Raw genomic sequence first — 14,700 nt, 5'->3', positions numbered from 1 at the left:
TGGACACGATTTTGTTTACAATGTTTCAGTAGTTTGATGTAGAGATTTGAGAGTCTATTGTTTAAGTAATTTAAGCAATGTACTTTTTAGTTGGTTACTTCATTATTTTTTTGCATAGATTATATCAAACTGACGCAGATTATATCAAGAAAGCCACATAACACAAATAAGCGGAAATGTCAGAGGTCAAAATAAGTCTGCTGTGAGACGAAACCTTTTAAAAACTTGAGAACAGAATGTTTTTTGTTTTTCTCTGTAATTTTCTTTTTGATAATTTGACTACTTTATAAGGCTTTACTTGAGTTTTCTTTGTGTACAGTCTAACTTAAAGTATGAAGTTTGTGTTAGAATTTGATGGCTACACGAGGGCCAGTTTTTAATGAACAAAATAAATATGAGTAAGTCTAAAGATAAAGCCTGGACAAAGTTCAACAAAAACCATTATCGTGGCTGACACTGAGCTCCTCTGATATGAACACTGTATCGTGCGAACATTCTTTATTTCAGCGTTTATGTGAGCAAAGCCTAAGCTTAATAACGTTGACGAGCTTGAGCCCTAGATTATTCAACATTCAGGTTCAAAAATGTGTCTCAAATTGGGAATAATTGGGGTCCGGTTGGCGTAATGGTAGCTTTGAGGCACGTGAGTAAATTTGTAGAGAGCGGCTTAAAGTATTTGCGACTCTACCGTTTTTATTTGGTTTAGCTGTGAATTTGTGAATCATTAATGTCACTCTGAGTGTCCTTTTAGACTTTAGTTAGTTACTATTTTCTAGGTTTTGTAACGAAATTATGTCATGTAAAGTAACTCAAAGGAACATAATCTAACTCAACAATCTCTCTAAGTCAAAATTTTACGATATTTTTGGCCCTAGAAATGTTAGAAGGGTGAAAAAGTTCGCAGTAACATTACATAAGAAGGCATTTGTCGGTTTTAACCGGGTCTCGTGTGATCAATATTGGTCCAATCATATGCGGACGTTGGGCGTCGCTTGCCAAAACACCCACGTCGCGTCAGACAGGCCTTATTGCGACTGCGAGCGCTGAATTAATAAAAATATTGTCTTTTAGCTTTGTCTTTATTAAGATTGATGTTTTTAAGTTGTCTTGCCTTTATTGTAATGTTAATATTACTTGCGAAACAGGAATGGAGTACGTTTTGTTAATACAATCAAGGAAATGTGTAATGAAATTTAGGTACAATTATGTAGAGAAGACAAATATTTCATGGAACAGATTTTTTTAAATCTTGTCTTTTGTCGTTCCAGAAGTCAAACTACTGTCATAACTCGAAATTTACTAGAACTCTTTTTTTAAAAACGATAACCTTAATCCCCTCTTACAAATTAAAAAGCTCCTCCAAATTCAATAAAGTCATCAACACGTTTATAAAACACTCACATCCCGATATTCACACCTTTAATCTGTATTAAACGAATACCGGCACGTGTACAGTGAATGCAATGCCGAACTCAATAACCGGACGAAGCCGGACAGGGCCGGAGTGAGCCGGAGTGGGCCGGACAGGGGCTCTCAATCATACCGAAGTGTGTAGCCGTGGCCGGCCGTGATGCTCCGTGCGTACACTCGAGTGCATAACGCACACGGAATTATCACCTATCATGCAGTACTGATGGATATATTCGGATGTTCGCCAGCTCCGATAGATATCCCGTAACGAATGGATTTGAATTTCATTCGGTTTGTGTACAAGAATATTGGTAGAGGCCCTATTTGTGGAACGAGTTTGTAGACAAAGCGCTTTGTACTTTGTAGGGTAACACTATTAGATGGATTATGAGAAGTTTTAGGTGTGCAAGTTTTAGTTTATCTGTACGTGTCGTATCAGGACTTGGATAAATGTTTTAAAATGTGTATTATACATTGCATGTTTCTATAGAAGAGATGACAGTAGGCAGAAAGTTTAAGACTTTAAAATCCTTCTATTAACTGAGGCCTGATTTAAGTAAGTAGGTACTTTGCCGCAAATGTGATTGAACTCATATTGGTATTCGCAAAATAAAGTAGATACTTGTAGAACCTACTTCTTAGAAGGAAAATAAAGGTTTTATTCCCAATACTCTACCTTATATAAACCTGCCATATACTTAGTGTGTATGTAGGCACAAATAGGTATTTACCTGTACAGTTCAATCACGTCAAGGATGTACTTGTCGTGCCTGCGCGACTCAAGTGCATAAAAGCACTCGGCTTGATCGACTGTCCATCAGGACTCAGGCAGGATATTTATGAGAATTCCTCTTGTTATATGCGAAAATTCTTACTCTATAGTATTATTGGACGTCTAAATAAGACTTGATTTATCTAACAGGCATATTTGAATTTAATCAGATACTTTTTAAAGGCAGGTTTTCCTTTAAAAAAACAGTTTTGGGTATCTAAAAGAGTCGAAAGAGACGACGAAGAAAAACTTTAAATAAATGATTACTTTCATCGAATAATTATCTTTCTGTGTGATTGTAGTTTACTATATGAATTCCTAGGTGCGTTTCGTTAATACTTATTACTAAACTTACTTACTCGTTGTCGTATTATGTTATTCCGATATTGTATTGTGTCGATGATCGTTTAAAAGTTCATAAAATATTTCCTACACTACTTTTTATAAAGGGAAAACATCAAAGCCTACCGAAATACAACTGAGAATTCCTTTAAATTGAACATAGAACTTCAAACAGCCAACCAAACAATATCCATAACAAGTAAATACAGCGATCAGTGTCATATCCTTAATGAAAGCAACAGCAACAATCTCGCGGGTCCCTCGTGGATTATAGCCCGAACAATTTAATGGACTCCATATTCCGAAGAGCTTTGACCGCTGAGAGAACGTTTCATCATACCCTGTTTATAATCCGATTTCTTTTTTTATTTATTTAATGGCTGTTTGTTTTTTTATAAAGGTAATTACGAATGTTGCATTATGAGTTTATTTTTTTCTATGTATGTATTTGTAACTGATTAGTTGTTTAATAAAAAAAATAACGGTTTAATAAAAATGATTAAGTTTTCGGTGAAGCAAAATTACTCGTAGTTATTAAGTACTTTTTGTATTTCATTATTTGTTTAATGTGTTAGATAGTTATTCGATATTTATCTGTTAAAAGAGAACTGATGCTTTACTTAAAAAAAACTTATCTAAAAATCTTATCCGATGTGAGATTGGATAGGAAACCGCTGCTTATTTTTCAACGACATGAAATGCAAATCGACTTGTATAGGAAATTAGATCTTTCTGATCTTTATAATTTTAATACGTTCATAATTCTCCCGAAGCAGTTATATACCCGTTACATAAACTATTTATATAAGATAAGACCGTATTTACATAATAAACATCTATTCCTTTTATATTTTAATAGTTGACTAGTTTCCATTAAACTAGAATCTTTGAATAAATTGTCTCTTAATTCACATTGATTACTCGCTTGAGCGGGTTTTATGAAGTAAATTGATGGATGAAGATCAAACCAGATTGAAATGAAGTGAGAAAATGTTTATCAATTCCATTCAAGTTCAAATACCGAGAATATTCTTTTCTCAGAAAAATCTACGTAATTTTCTTTTTACAAACTTTTATTTTTCTATTTCAGGAATTTATCTTCTGTTTTTAAAGATAAGTTGGAATCGTTAACAAGGGTTGTTATATACAATTATCATGTGTCTGTCTGTCTGTGCCACCATTGTTCCTAAAAGAAAAATCCAATTTGAGTTTCGTTATAGTACATGATATCAGAAAGACGAGACTCATTTTGTAATGGGTTAGTATAGGATTCAAATAATCTTATATCTGCTATGGGTACCAAAGAAAGATGAAAATGTGCATAAAAATACATACTGCTGAAATCACTTTCATATTTGCATTCAAATTGGCTAAATCATTTTGTTGATTTCATAGATAAAAAGCTGACGAAGCACTTACTATTCGTGACTTTACCCAATACTTATTTTAATTCATATTTCTAGTAAGTAATAGAGTTCAAAGAATTTTGTCTGACACGTTTTAAAACGTCTAGTACATTTAGTTTTTCACGCTAATTCTTAAAACCAATTACTAGGTAGTAAAGTGCATAGTGTTTATTAAGTACATTTTAAGTACTTTAACAGATTGAATATTATCTCACAAAATAGTGAAAGATTCATGATTATACGAAATTGTGCAATATATGCAAGGTTGGAAAAATAAAGCACGCCCATTTATATCAAACGTGCCGTTAATGTAGAAATAAATAAGTAGATGTAATTATTTAAAATCATAATGTATTGTATAGCAAGAAACAACTATCATGATGTAGGTTAAGAAACAAGTTATATTGATCAGTTGATTTTGTTCAAAAAACGGTACACGACAGTTAAAAACTGTATTTTTCCGTGTCGTTACAAAATACTACTTCTTACTCTATCCACAATGTTCCGACAAAATACCGATAACACGACGTTGAAAGCTCCATAAATAATATAAAAATCTTTATCTCCCTCTTACAACCTTTCACAAACAAATCAAAAGCGAATACTTTTGACATATCATCCAACATATAGACACTTCGACAGTGTATAACGCCCCTATATTGATACAAGCATGACAGGGCTCCGAGGTAAAACCGTGTGTAAAACTCTCCGGTGTCGCCAGGGGGCGGTAAGGTCGCCATTTTATTTTTTTCCCTTCCATGTAATACAGTACCTTTTTAAATTTCTAATTAAATTTCTTAAGGCTTGACATTTTCTTAATTGAGAGCTAATTTGTTACGGCGCAGTTTGTGTTGACGTTATTAGCTATATTTTGTTTTATGATACTTTAATTAGTAAATAGTGCATAAGTAAATATTTATGGGGTACATCTCTATTGAATTCATGAAAATCGTCTTAGAATTTCATATTATATATTAATGTAGCTGTGAATATTAACTTACTGAAATGCTGTTTATACGAATTTGTTATTTGCCAGTAATTCTCGGTTTCATGTTTCGGGATTATAGCTGAAAAAGTCGTACAAAGCTAACATAAACACATTGTTGTACAATTTGAAAAGTAGGTATTAAAACAAATAATTGTTGCAGGCCCATTGACCTAATATTGGTAGTTTTTATGGGTCTAAGATTTTGTTCCATTATTAGAACTAATAGTCCGAGTCCGATGGATGAGGGCGGCCCAGGACCGGTCCTATTGGCGCTCGATGGGGGAGGCCTTTGTCCAGCAGTGGACGATTCCCGGCTGAGATGATGATGATGATGATGATGATGATGATTAGAACTAAAAATGAGTTACTTGTCATAAGATTTTAAACCATTTTTATAAAGCGAATAAAACTCCATTATAACACGACTAGCCCAAACTTACAAAAATCTTGAACAAAATTCTATAGTATGAATATAAAAATTTATTTGTTGTTAATATTCAGAAATACTGAAACACGGTTCAATAATTTCAAATATTGTTCTCCAATGTAGTTGTGTGCACAGTTGGAAGGCATGTTGCATTCAAATCTGATACAGAGGGATAGAGTAATCTGCGACAAGACTGCAAGCGGGTGCCACAGAGCGTCACAGATATTTGCATGACATGACCGTCGCAAGTCACTCCACGGCTTTATGTACACTGAATTGATGTTGAAATTGTTGTGATGCTTTAACATTGTTGTATGCTTGTGTTTGAGATGAAATTGTTGGATTTTAGGTTGTCTGAACTTTAAGGTACATTACAAAACCTATTATATATTTTTTATCACTAAAAAGAAGATTTGTTAATCGCCTGTTTTATAAATACACCATTATAATTGTTCCACTACTGTGCACGAGCCCCACAGTGAGGGCGTAAGGAATTGACTTAAAAAAGACGTAAAAGTTTGATATTATTCTGTAAACTTACGAAGAACCACTTTCTGAGGAACAATTGAGTGGAAAAACTGCTTTTAAAAAACTGACTAGTGTCACAGAAATTATAAAAAAACAATGTATGAGCCATTAGTCATAAGCTACACTGTTTTGTTGAATCAAAGGGTGGGGTTTGTCAGGGAAAACCCATAGCCGAAAAGACTGAAACTGCATTTTGAATGGGTTCATTTAAAATTTGAATTCAGGCGGCTGTGTTTTACTGTACTTAATAATATTATTCAATATTATTTCTAGTTATATATTTTTCAAGAATACTGTACTGGAATTACAACATTTAGTAGGACGGCATTTCTGTTTGTTAAATGAGTTAAAACAACTTTAAATTTATATTCCAAGACTGCAGGAACTCTACCTAATTAATTTAGTTTCAGAAAAACAAAAAAGTAGAAGAATCTCGATTTTCTGTGTTAATAAAAATGTAGGTAACAGAAAAAACCAGCAACACTTTTCTCAACCCGGAAATTAACCCCGAATTTAATAGAACAAAGGTAAGCAAAAGAGAAAATTTATTTAAATTTAATCCAATCTTTGGACTAAGTGTTTCAAAGCTTCAGTGACCTCACACTCAAGTGAATATGACTGACTGAACGGTGTAAGTCGAAGACATTAATAGAGAGCCTTGTATGTCAGGTTCGCGGAAGTATACAGAACTTAATTTTTTTAACTTTAGGCTTATGCAGTTGACAATGGCCTCTTTGATACACACAATTTCTTTGGAAATAGCCATAATCACAACTACATACTATAAAAAAAGCGACTTTCCGACTGACTGTCTCTATAACTATATGCTAAAATCTTTAAAACTACGCATCCAATTTTGATGCAGTTTTTTTTGCTAGATAGTGTGATTTAATAGGAAAGTTTATAATATGTAAAAAATGTGACGATTTGTTAAAGTGGCCGTGTCAGCCCGCGATTTAATTATAATCTAAATAATATGTCTAAATTGTGCATGCTAAAGGTCTCTCCTAAGTAGTCGGACTATAGTATTGAATGTTTAATGAGCGTGTAGCGAGATTTCATCAACATTACATGAATGGTCACAGTAGTTGGACGTATGGAGCTTCTAATCAATACCTCGTCTTAGCTATTAATTCAGCCTTCATTATTGAACGAAGGTCAGGTAAATGTTCCTCTATTTTGTGGCAAAATGTAATCTTAAGACTGGTTCATTTCCGTCTTGGTCTTTTTAAGTTCATGTCTTATGAGATTCGTTTGCTAAGTAACTAATTTTCTTGTTAGATTTCATACGGCCAATTTTCGGTGCTGTAGGTAATGCTTTTCTTAATTTTACTTCTTTTTATCTTTACCGCAGCTGCAAGATCTTTACCGTACTAAAGTTAATCCCAAGCTACAACTAACAATGTAGTTTTTCATTTCTATCAATTGAAAATATAATAAATGTAAATGTATCAGACGGATCGTACATTTTATTTAACTTACGCACCGGTAATAAACACTAACTGAATCATAAATAATCGATTTTCAACACCTAATTGTAAAGGACATGTAGAAATAACAGTAGGGTTAAAGCCCCGCCACCCCCGGCTCATATTTGATGACTCACAGTCGGTATTGAATTGATAGAACACCCTGTTTTATTGCCGTATTTTATACACACGTTATATACTCACTTCATGCAAGTTATATGAAGTATGTGGCCAACTAAAGCCTACATGTTAGAATGAAGCCTCCTTTGATACGAACCTGAACCTAAGCATACAAGTCACCAAACGATTTTAAACCTAATTACAATAGTAATAAGTACTGAATCCTACTAGTTTGAAAAAATGACGCATCATCATCGGGAAATCCAGACAAAGCCAGACGAAGACGGCATTCGCGATTCCCTTCGATAGAGTCCTCATTGTACGCAGCGTTTACAGCATTGCGCGTGCGTTATCCTCCCTCTCGCGTCTCTGTCTGTCGTGCGGGCTCGCGTGTGCCGTCTCGCTCACACCCGGGAGGGTCGATCTATACGACGCTAGGTACGTCTACAGTGCCGTACCAACTGACTAGTACGCAGGTTTCTGGCGTCTGGCACAAACGTCAGTTGTCGCCAGTCGGGTTTAGAAACGCAACGCGGCCGCAAAAATGACGCGCGCCGTGCTTTTTATAAGTGTTTTTACCATATTTTTGGACGTCCTGCATGCCGGACAGGTAAGATAAAAGCTTGATTATTGTATTTCTGTGTTATTTAATAGCGTGTGTAGCGGCGGCATCGTGCCGGGGACACTAAGTCGAAAATCGATTGAACGTGTTCGGTAATGTTTTCAAGGCGGGTGTAAAATAGTAGCTGGCTGAAAGGAGTCCGTTTGTACACTTGCGGGTGCCGTAAAAGTTGTTTGCGTCAGCGTTTTTAAGCCGTTTTTTTCTTGAATGAATTAATTACGGGTTGCGTAACATATAGGTATGAAAAACTTGATATTTATTTGCCGTCGGCAAAGTTTTGCGACTGAAACTAGAGCAAAAAAACATGGTGTTTGGAGCAATATGAATGGAAGAAACGGTGTATTTGTTTATGCGTCGTGTTTTATTTAAAACCAAGCCAAGATTTTACGTCTTTTAGCGGCGGTTTAAGAAGATTATTTGTGTTAATATGCAATTTTAGTCTTTATGGTAATAAGTACGCTCTCAGGTGCTCTACAAATGATTAGTATTGGCTCTATTTATTATATTTTCTTCCAGGTTCTTGTGTTTCTTTCCATAAATGATATTTATTTAGGTATCTTTACCGTAAACATGACAGTAGCCGAGCGGACGCTACAAAATGATGTTTTTTATAGTCTTCAACAATCATTCACTGAAAATAGACGAAGGAGTGAATCACTTTTGCAATAGTACGCTAATCAACGGCGTTATTACCAGATTTTGACGAGAAATACTGTTTGAGCAACTGATTAAGAAAAATAAGTTGATTTACACGAAATATATGAAGAAATAAAGCATGATTTGTCTTTTTTATTAATTTGCGAAGTTATACAGCTACTTATGAAGTAACTGTCACTAATTGACAGATATTGCAATTTGGATTGATGGATGCGACGGGAAAGATCGCAATCATTTTTGTGACACTTTTCTGAGTAAAGATTTATTTTATACAAGATTAAATGTATGTATGCGGTATAATGGAGGTGTAAGGGCAGAACGGCGGTATCTTTAAGAAAGCAATTTATTGAATTAATTAGCATTCCGATTTGCAAAATATTCTTAGAGACTCCATAGTCATCAATAGATAAAGATTCTTGAGTAGTCCATAGCTAATCTTGAGCGAAAAGGATATAAATTAGTGCTAAAAATATTTTTGGGACAAAGTAAATCAGAAACAAAATGCAGCTTGTAGTTGATTATGAATTAGTTGAGAAGAAAAAAGAATAATAAGGGTTATAATGGCTACTATACAAACTTAGTAGGACAGAGTAAGTCGGTATCTTTAGGACGAACAGTATTTAGATTGGTAAAAGGTCCAAATGCTGAGCGTCTTTTGCTTGTGAACGAACATAACATTCAACACATTTTTTACAATCATAAAGCTAATTCTTAAGTTGAGAAAAGTTGTATGAGAAAATGAAAATCTTCTACTAAAAATTCTGCAAAAGAAAATACACCTGAAAAAATATAAGTATAAAAAGAGCTGTCATCTTTTTAGATAAATTTAAAATATATTTCAATTTATTTCTTAGAAAAAAAAACAAAGAATTTGAACACTGAATTCTTCTGCGAAAGCATTATAAAAGAAACGATAAAAAGCACCGAGCTTTCTATTTTTAAATCATTTCAACATGGACGATCAATATTTCTCATAAAAAAGAAGTTTAGTGGATTGCCAATCCAATATTTTTCTAAACCCCACTGTCATATCCTTTGTGTCCAGGACAGGAGTCCTAAGGAGGCTTTAATATAACAAATAAGTAAGCTAACTGCCCGTGACAAGTTCCGTCGGCTTTTTGCTTTCAGTATAGCGGCGCGGAAAATTATTGCGTAACATTTTCTTTTACGTTCTAGTTGTATTAGGTAATAGAGAGAAGTCTATTGTATGGAACTGAATAAAAGGAAGTATGTTTACTTCTTATGGCGTACTTTTCTGATAAAGTAATGTTACTGTAGGATTTATTTGCTTACGAGAGTCAAGTAAAGAAAATAAAAAGATTTTAAATCATTATTATTTAGAGCAAATCTATTGAAGTAAAATTAATTGTAAAAAAATATTGTCTGCTTCGATGCCGTATTGGCAAATTTTAATTATTTCTTATTCAATAGAACTGAATTGTTTTCGTCCAATTATTTTCTGTCTTGTTACTTCTACCAATGATCATAAAAAACCAAAAGCCCAAATATTCTGAATAAGGTCGGGAAAATTTACTGATTGTTTTTTTAAATATCTAAAGACGTAAAAGATTTCTGTCGTATAATTCCAGCCATTTGTAACCAAACAGCGAACTTAACAATCGACCTAGTACTAATTAATATGGCATTTGTATTGCCGAAATTAGTTGTTAAACTGCTTGTGTAACAGCAGGCAATTGAAACAAAACGAACTTGTTCGGCTTCTTATTCGATACTAAGCAGACTTATAAAATCAATTGGAGCAGGCGAGGGCATTCAACTTTATTGTCAAAACTCTACAATGCTATTGACAAGGACTATAACATCAAAATGTTCAATATATCCTTCTTATTTTCATCTTGAACAAACAAAAGCAGTAAAAATATTGATTTTTATGAAAGACTGCAGTAATAACACTTAATTTTTATTCATAATAGTTTTCTGCAGCAGCCATCTTTACATAAAAAGTGAAAAGCTTATATTTAAAAATGGAACGACTTTCTTTTTATTTCCATTTATTGCCAGTACTTTTAAAATAAGAAGCGCTTTTCGAACGAACATTACCGCGTTCGATATTCAGAGTGACTTTTACAGATTTTTATTTTTTTAATATCGACCATAGTGCATTGAAATTCTATACTGCCACGATTACATCATAACTCGATGTATATCTTAGGGGTTATTTTAAACAGCCAGCTGCAAAATCGTCGGGCATAAATAATAGCCAATACTTAGGCCTCTCGTTGCCTATCAGAGCTCATTTCCATACATCGCTATCTCATTTGCTGCGTAACTGCACTTTCTGGGGGCGAGGCACGGAAGATACAGTCGTAAATTATAGATTCAGTTGCAAGGAAATTCCTGTAATTTGAAATTTATGCGTAGACTCGAATGTAATTTTGTTTTATTCCTTTTAAGGAATTATCGTCTAATACGCAATTTATAACTGAATGTGGCTGTAATACTTATACTTATGCAGATTTAATTTACGGTTTTTTATCTGTACGACGTAATAATATAACAAGCATAAACTTTAAATCGATATATTTAGGTTGTAACAAAAGTATTCCTCCTGATCGCAACAAATAATAGAATTCCAAAAATCTACTTTAATGATCTGTTCATTAACAGTATTAAAGTTATTAAAACATCTATAAAATAATGCATTCAATATGAAACGCTCCATCGATCGGCTTTTCTTTTACACAGAATTAAATGAATTTTATATGAAGTTCCTCTGAAATCACACGCGACAATGACCGGTGTTCGTTAAAACGGAACGTGAATGAAATTTTAATGGACACTAATACTTTTTTGTTTTACTTTGTGTTGAAACAAAAGGATATAAAATATTGCTTTTGAGGATGTTCTTATAGATATTAAACTGATCACGTAGAGATAAAGGGTCTTTAAGTTCACGATTTCGCAATAAAATTATCTGTAATGGGGTAAGCACGAACTTTAAGCCATAGTGTAGTCTATAATGCAGTGGTTCAAAGGCATTGACTTACTGATAGGTTTAGTCACACTATGGATTGGAGTCAATGTTTTTCAACAAAGTTATAAATTTTCTAAAGACGTTTAATTTCATTGGAAATACTTTTATTGTGGTTTACTATAACAATGCCTTCCTCGTGGTTTTACTTCCTGATTTTGTGTGATTTCTTTAAAACCCTTATTAAGTTATTGATTTCTTAACCACAGTACATCCTCGAAAAGTATCGATGTATTGTATAAAGTATGACGGTGAAAGGTTGTCGCTTTACGTTAACGACAATGATAACAATAGATGATAATGTTGATTTGATATAATTTCAAAATAATTATCTATTAGTAAATGCAATTATTCCTGATTGTCAATTTAATTCTGCAATGAATGATAGTATTCTCATTTAGAATATTTATTACATAATCAATGAAATGATATAATGGGTAGTAGTAAAATCGTAAAATTTCATACAAATACATTCATCATTGTTTATTTACCGTGATATCATAGTACTATTGTGTTTTTACATTGGTGATTGAAACCAAAACGCATAGTACTCTTTCAGTATATTGTATTACGTAGACCACTATCTAAAAGGAGTAAATAATAAAATGTCGACGTCATCATACTTACTTATGCAGATTGTAAAGTCACTTCAATTTACTAGCAACTTTACAAGATTTTAGCACATTTGATAAGGTCACAATATAAGATTTTGAAATTACTGGCTGCATGTTAACTTAAAAATCAATTTCAGATTCAGAAGTTAAAGTATTTGCTATGACATTATAAATTGAAAAGAACAACTAACATGTGAATGAAATTACGAGCTGCCAGTATTTTTTTATAGTAGCGTAATTTGTAAACGTACTCTTTAGTAAGGAGACCTTAGTTTGAAAATCACGTTTAATTTCTCCCGTTAATGATTTACTTACCGACAAGATCGTCAATCATTGCCACTGCTTAATGAGCTGAGTTTACCCTGAAAATGTTCCTGTAATTTACAATTCGGAAGGTTTCAGATGAGGCATAATCCAAGCAGAGAAAAAATAGATTCAATATGAAATATTACAATCAAAGTCCAACCTTTTTTATTTCATATCACTACTATAGTTTTTACGCTTTTTATTAGGCATACCTTTTGTATCTGTGGGACTAAGTCCCTTGAACAAAACCGCCTATATTATAACAGAGTCCATCTTTTATCACACAAAAACCGTTTCATACAAAATAAAATTCTCTCCATAACTTTTATTGCAAAAAGCCAACCGTATTACTAAACGAGAGTACCGTCTAATAAACTTTTTCGTTATCCCGTCGCACACACACGTTTTAAAGAGGATTTATTTCAACCCGATGGAATATGAGTGATTGACAGTGTGAAACAAAAGGGAGTGCGGGAGAGCGGTTTACCGGATCGGTCCAATATTGCCTGTCAAGTAGCTTTGGCTAGTACAGCAGTGTCACAACGTTGTTCCGCAAAGGGTTTTGAGACCTGTGTAGGCGGAATGTAATTAAATTTGTCATACCTATAGTTATGGATATGAGTATCATAGTAAGATATTGGCTTGTTTGATGCTTAACTATTCTACGCTTATAGAGTCGGGGAACTGGTGCAAAACAATGAAATAAAGTAGTGATAACCTGAGTTTTAATATATAAAGCAGTTAATATATGTATGTGATTTACTCCACATGAATGAAAAAATATAAGCTAAAAGCTGAAGTGGAAAACAAAAACATGTATATTGGGTAAATGATTAAAATAAATAATATATTACAAACAGTTGAAATATAACAAACCTATTAACTAGCTGTTCTATTATATTTTTGAACTCAGCTAAGCTGTCCTACATAAAATATTTAGAGTTCAATAATATTACATAGGAACATAAGTAGTTTTTACAATAAATACCTATTCCCGTCGAAGAAAATATCTGTCTACACTTTTTCTCCGATGTTGTTTTTGCTCTAATTTCACACACAAGTCTCCGGAGTTACAAGAAAAATCCATTACTCTAAGAGAAAACCTATAACGTAACCTTCTTTTTACTTCCAATAAAACATAATACCTTCAAGCTTAGCAAGAAATATGTTTTCACAACACAATAAATTATCTGTGGAATACAGAGCATAGAGTGTAAAATCTTTTAAAACGTTTTGCACTCTAATTCCATATTTGAAATCTCATTGTCTACAATATCTCTGTTTGAATACGTTTTCTGGCCGCCGGTCGTGGCGGCCAGTGTTGCGTAGATTTCGTTTCCATTTTCCTTTTAGCCAGGATTTAGGGGAGCTTTGTAGGGTGACCATTGTTTAAGCGTTTGGAGTGTCCTTTTATTGGATGTGTGTTGTTGATAAGGTCTGTCCGGATGGGAGAGGCCGCTTGGTTAATTGTGGAGTGATTAAAACCAACGGGCGAAGCGTTAGCGTTTTGCTTAATTGGGATGCGACGGATATAGGCATTGATTAACTGATTGAAGTCGAGAGTGTCCGTTGCAATTAATATTATGTTTGTGATTGTATGTGTTACGTAATTATGTTTAGACAGACAATCGAGCCATGTAAATGGGTATTGAACCTATTAATTCAAAATCTTCTTTACGCATATCTTTGACAAAGATATTACCTACGTTCCTAAATCTTGTTAACTGTATCTGTATGAAATTATGCTACTGGATTAGTACACAAAATAGGTACCTAGATCCGATATCTATGAGAAAGGTTCATTCAAACTCCCTAAATTTCTGAATCTTGTTAACTGTATCTGAAATTGTAGTACTAGATTAGTATACAAAACAGGTACTAGATATCTACGAGAAAGCTTTAATAAACTTGCGTACAAAATGTATTTAATAATTCTAGTTTATCAGTGTTCTAGTCGGTTGCAGAACACACTTCATTGGCTCTATTGAAAACAACTACGGTCGGACATCGTTCGGGGTATTGTGTGAAATGCACCCGGTCGTGGTAG

General features: G+C 33.6%; 1 protein-coding gene across 3 annotated transcripts in view; it reads left to right on the top strand.

Annotated features, from left to right (window-relative positions):
• Positions 1-7,913: 7,913 nt before the first annotated feature.
• Appl (amyloid-beta-like protein) overlaps positions 7,914-14,700 on the top strand; it is a 140,142-nt gene continuing 133,355 nt past the window's right edge. For all 3 annotated transcript variants that reach the window (XM_076120426.1, XM_076120427.1, XM_076120425.1), the window contains exon 1: positions 7,914-8,072. In XM_076120426.1, the coding sequence (XP_075976541.1) occupies positions 8,007-8,072 (66 nt within the window). In that variant the 5' untranslated portion in view covers positions 7,914-8,006. The remainder of the gene's footprint in view (positions 8,073-14,700) is intronic.

This window comes from Anticarsia gemmatalis, chromosome 12 (genome assembly GCF_050436995.1).
Source record: "Anticarsia gemmatalis isolate Benzon Research Colony breed Stoneville strain chromosome 12, ilAntGemm2 primary, whole genome shotgun sequence".
Lineage (NCBI taxonomy): Eukaryota > Metazoa > Arthropoda > Insecta > Lepidoptera > Erebidae > Anticarsia > Anticarsia gemmatalis.
Note: the sequence above shows the minus strand (reverse complement) of the source record. Positions and strands in the feature narration are given on the sequence as shown.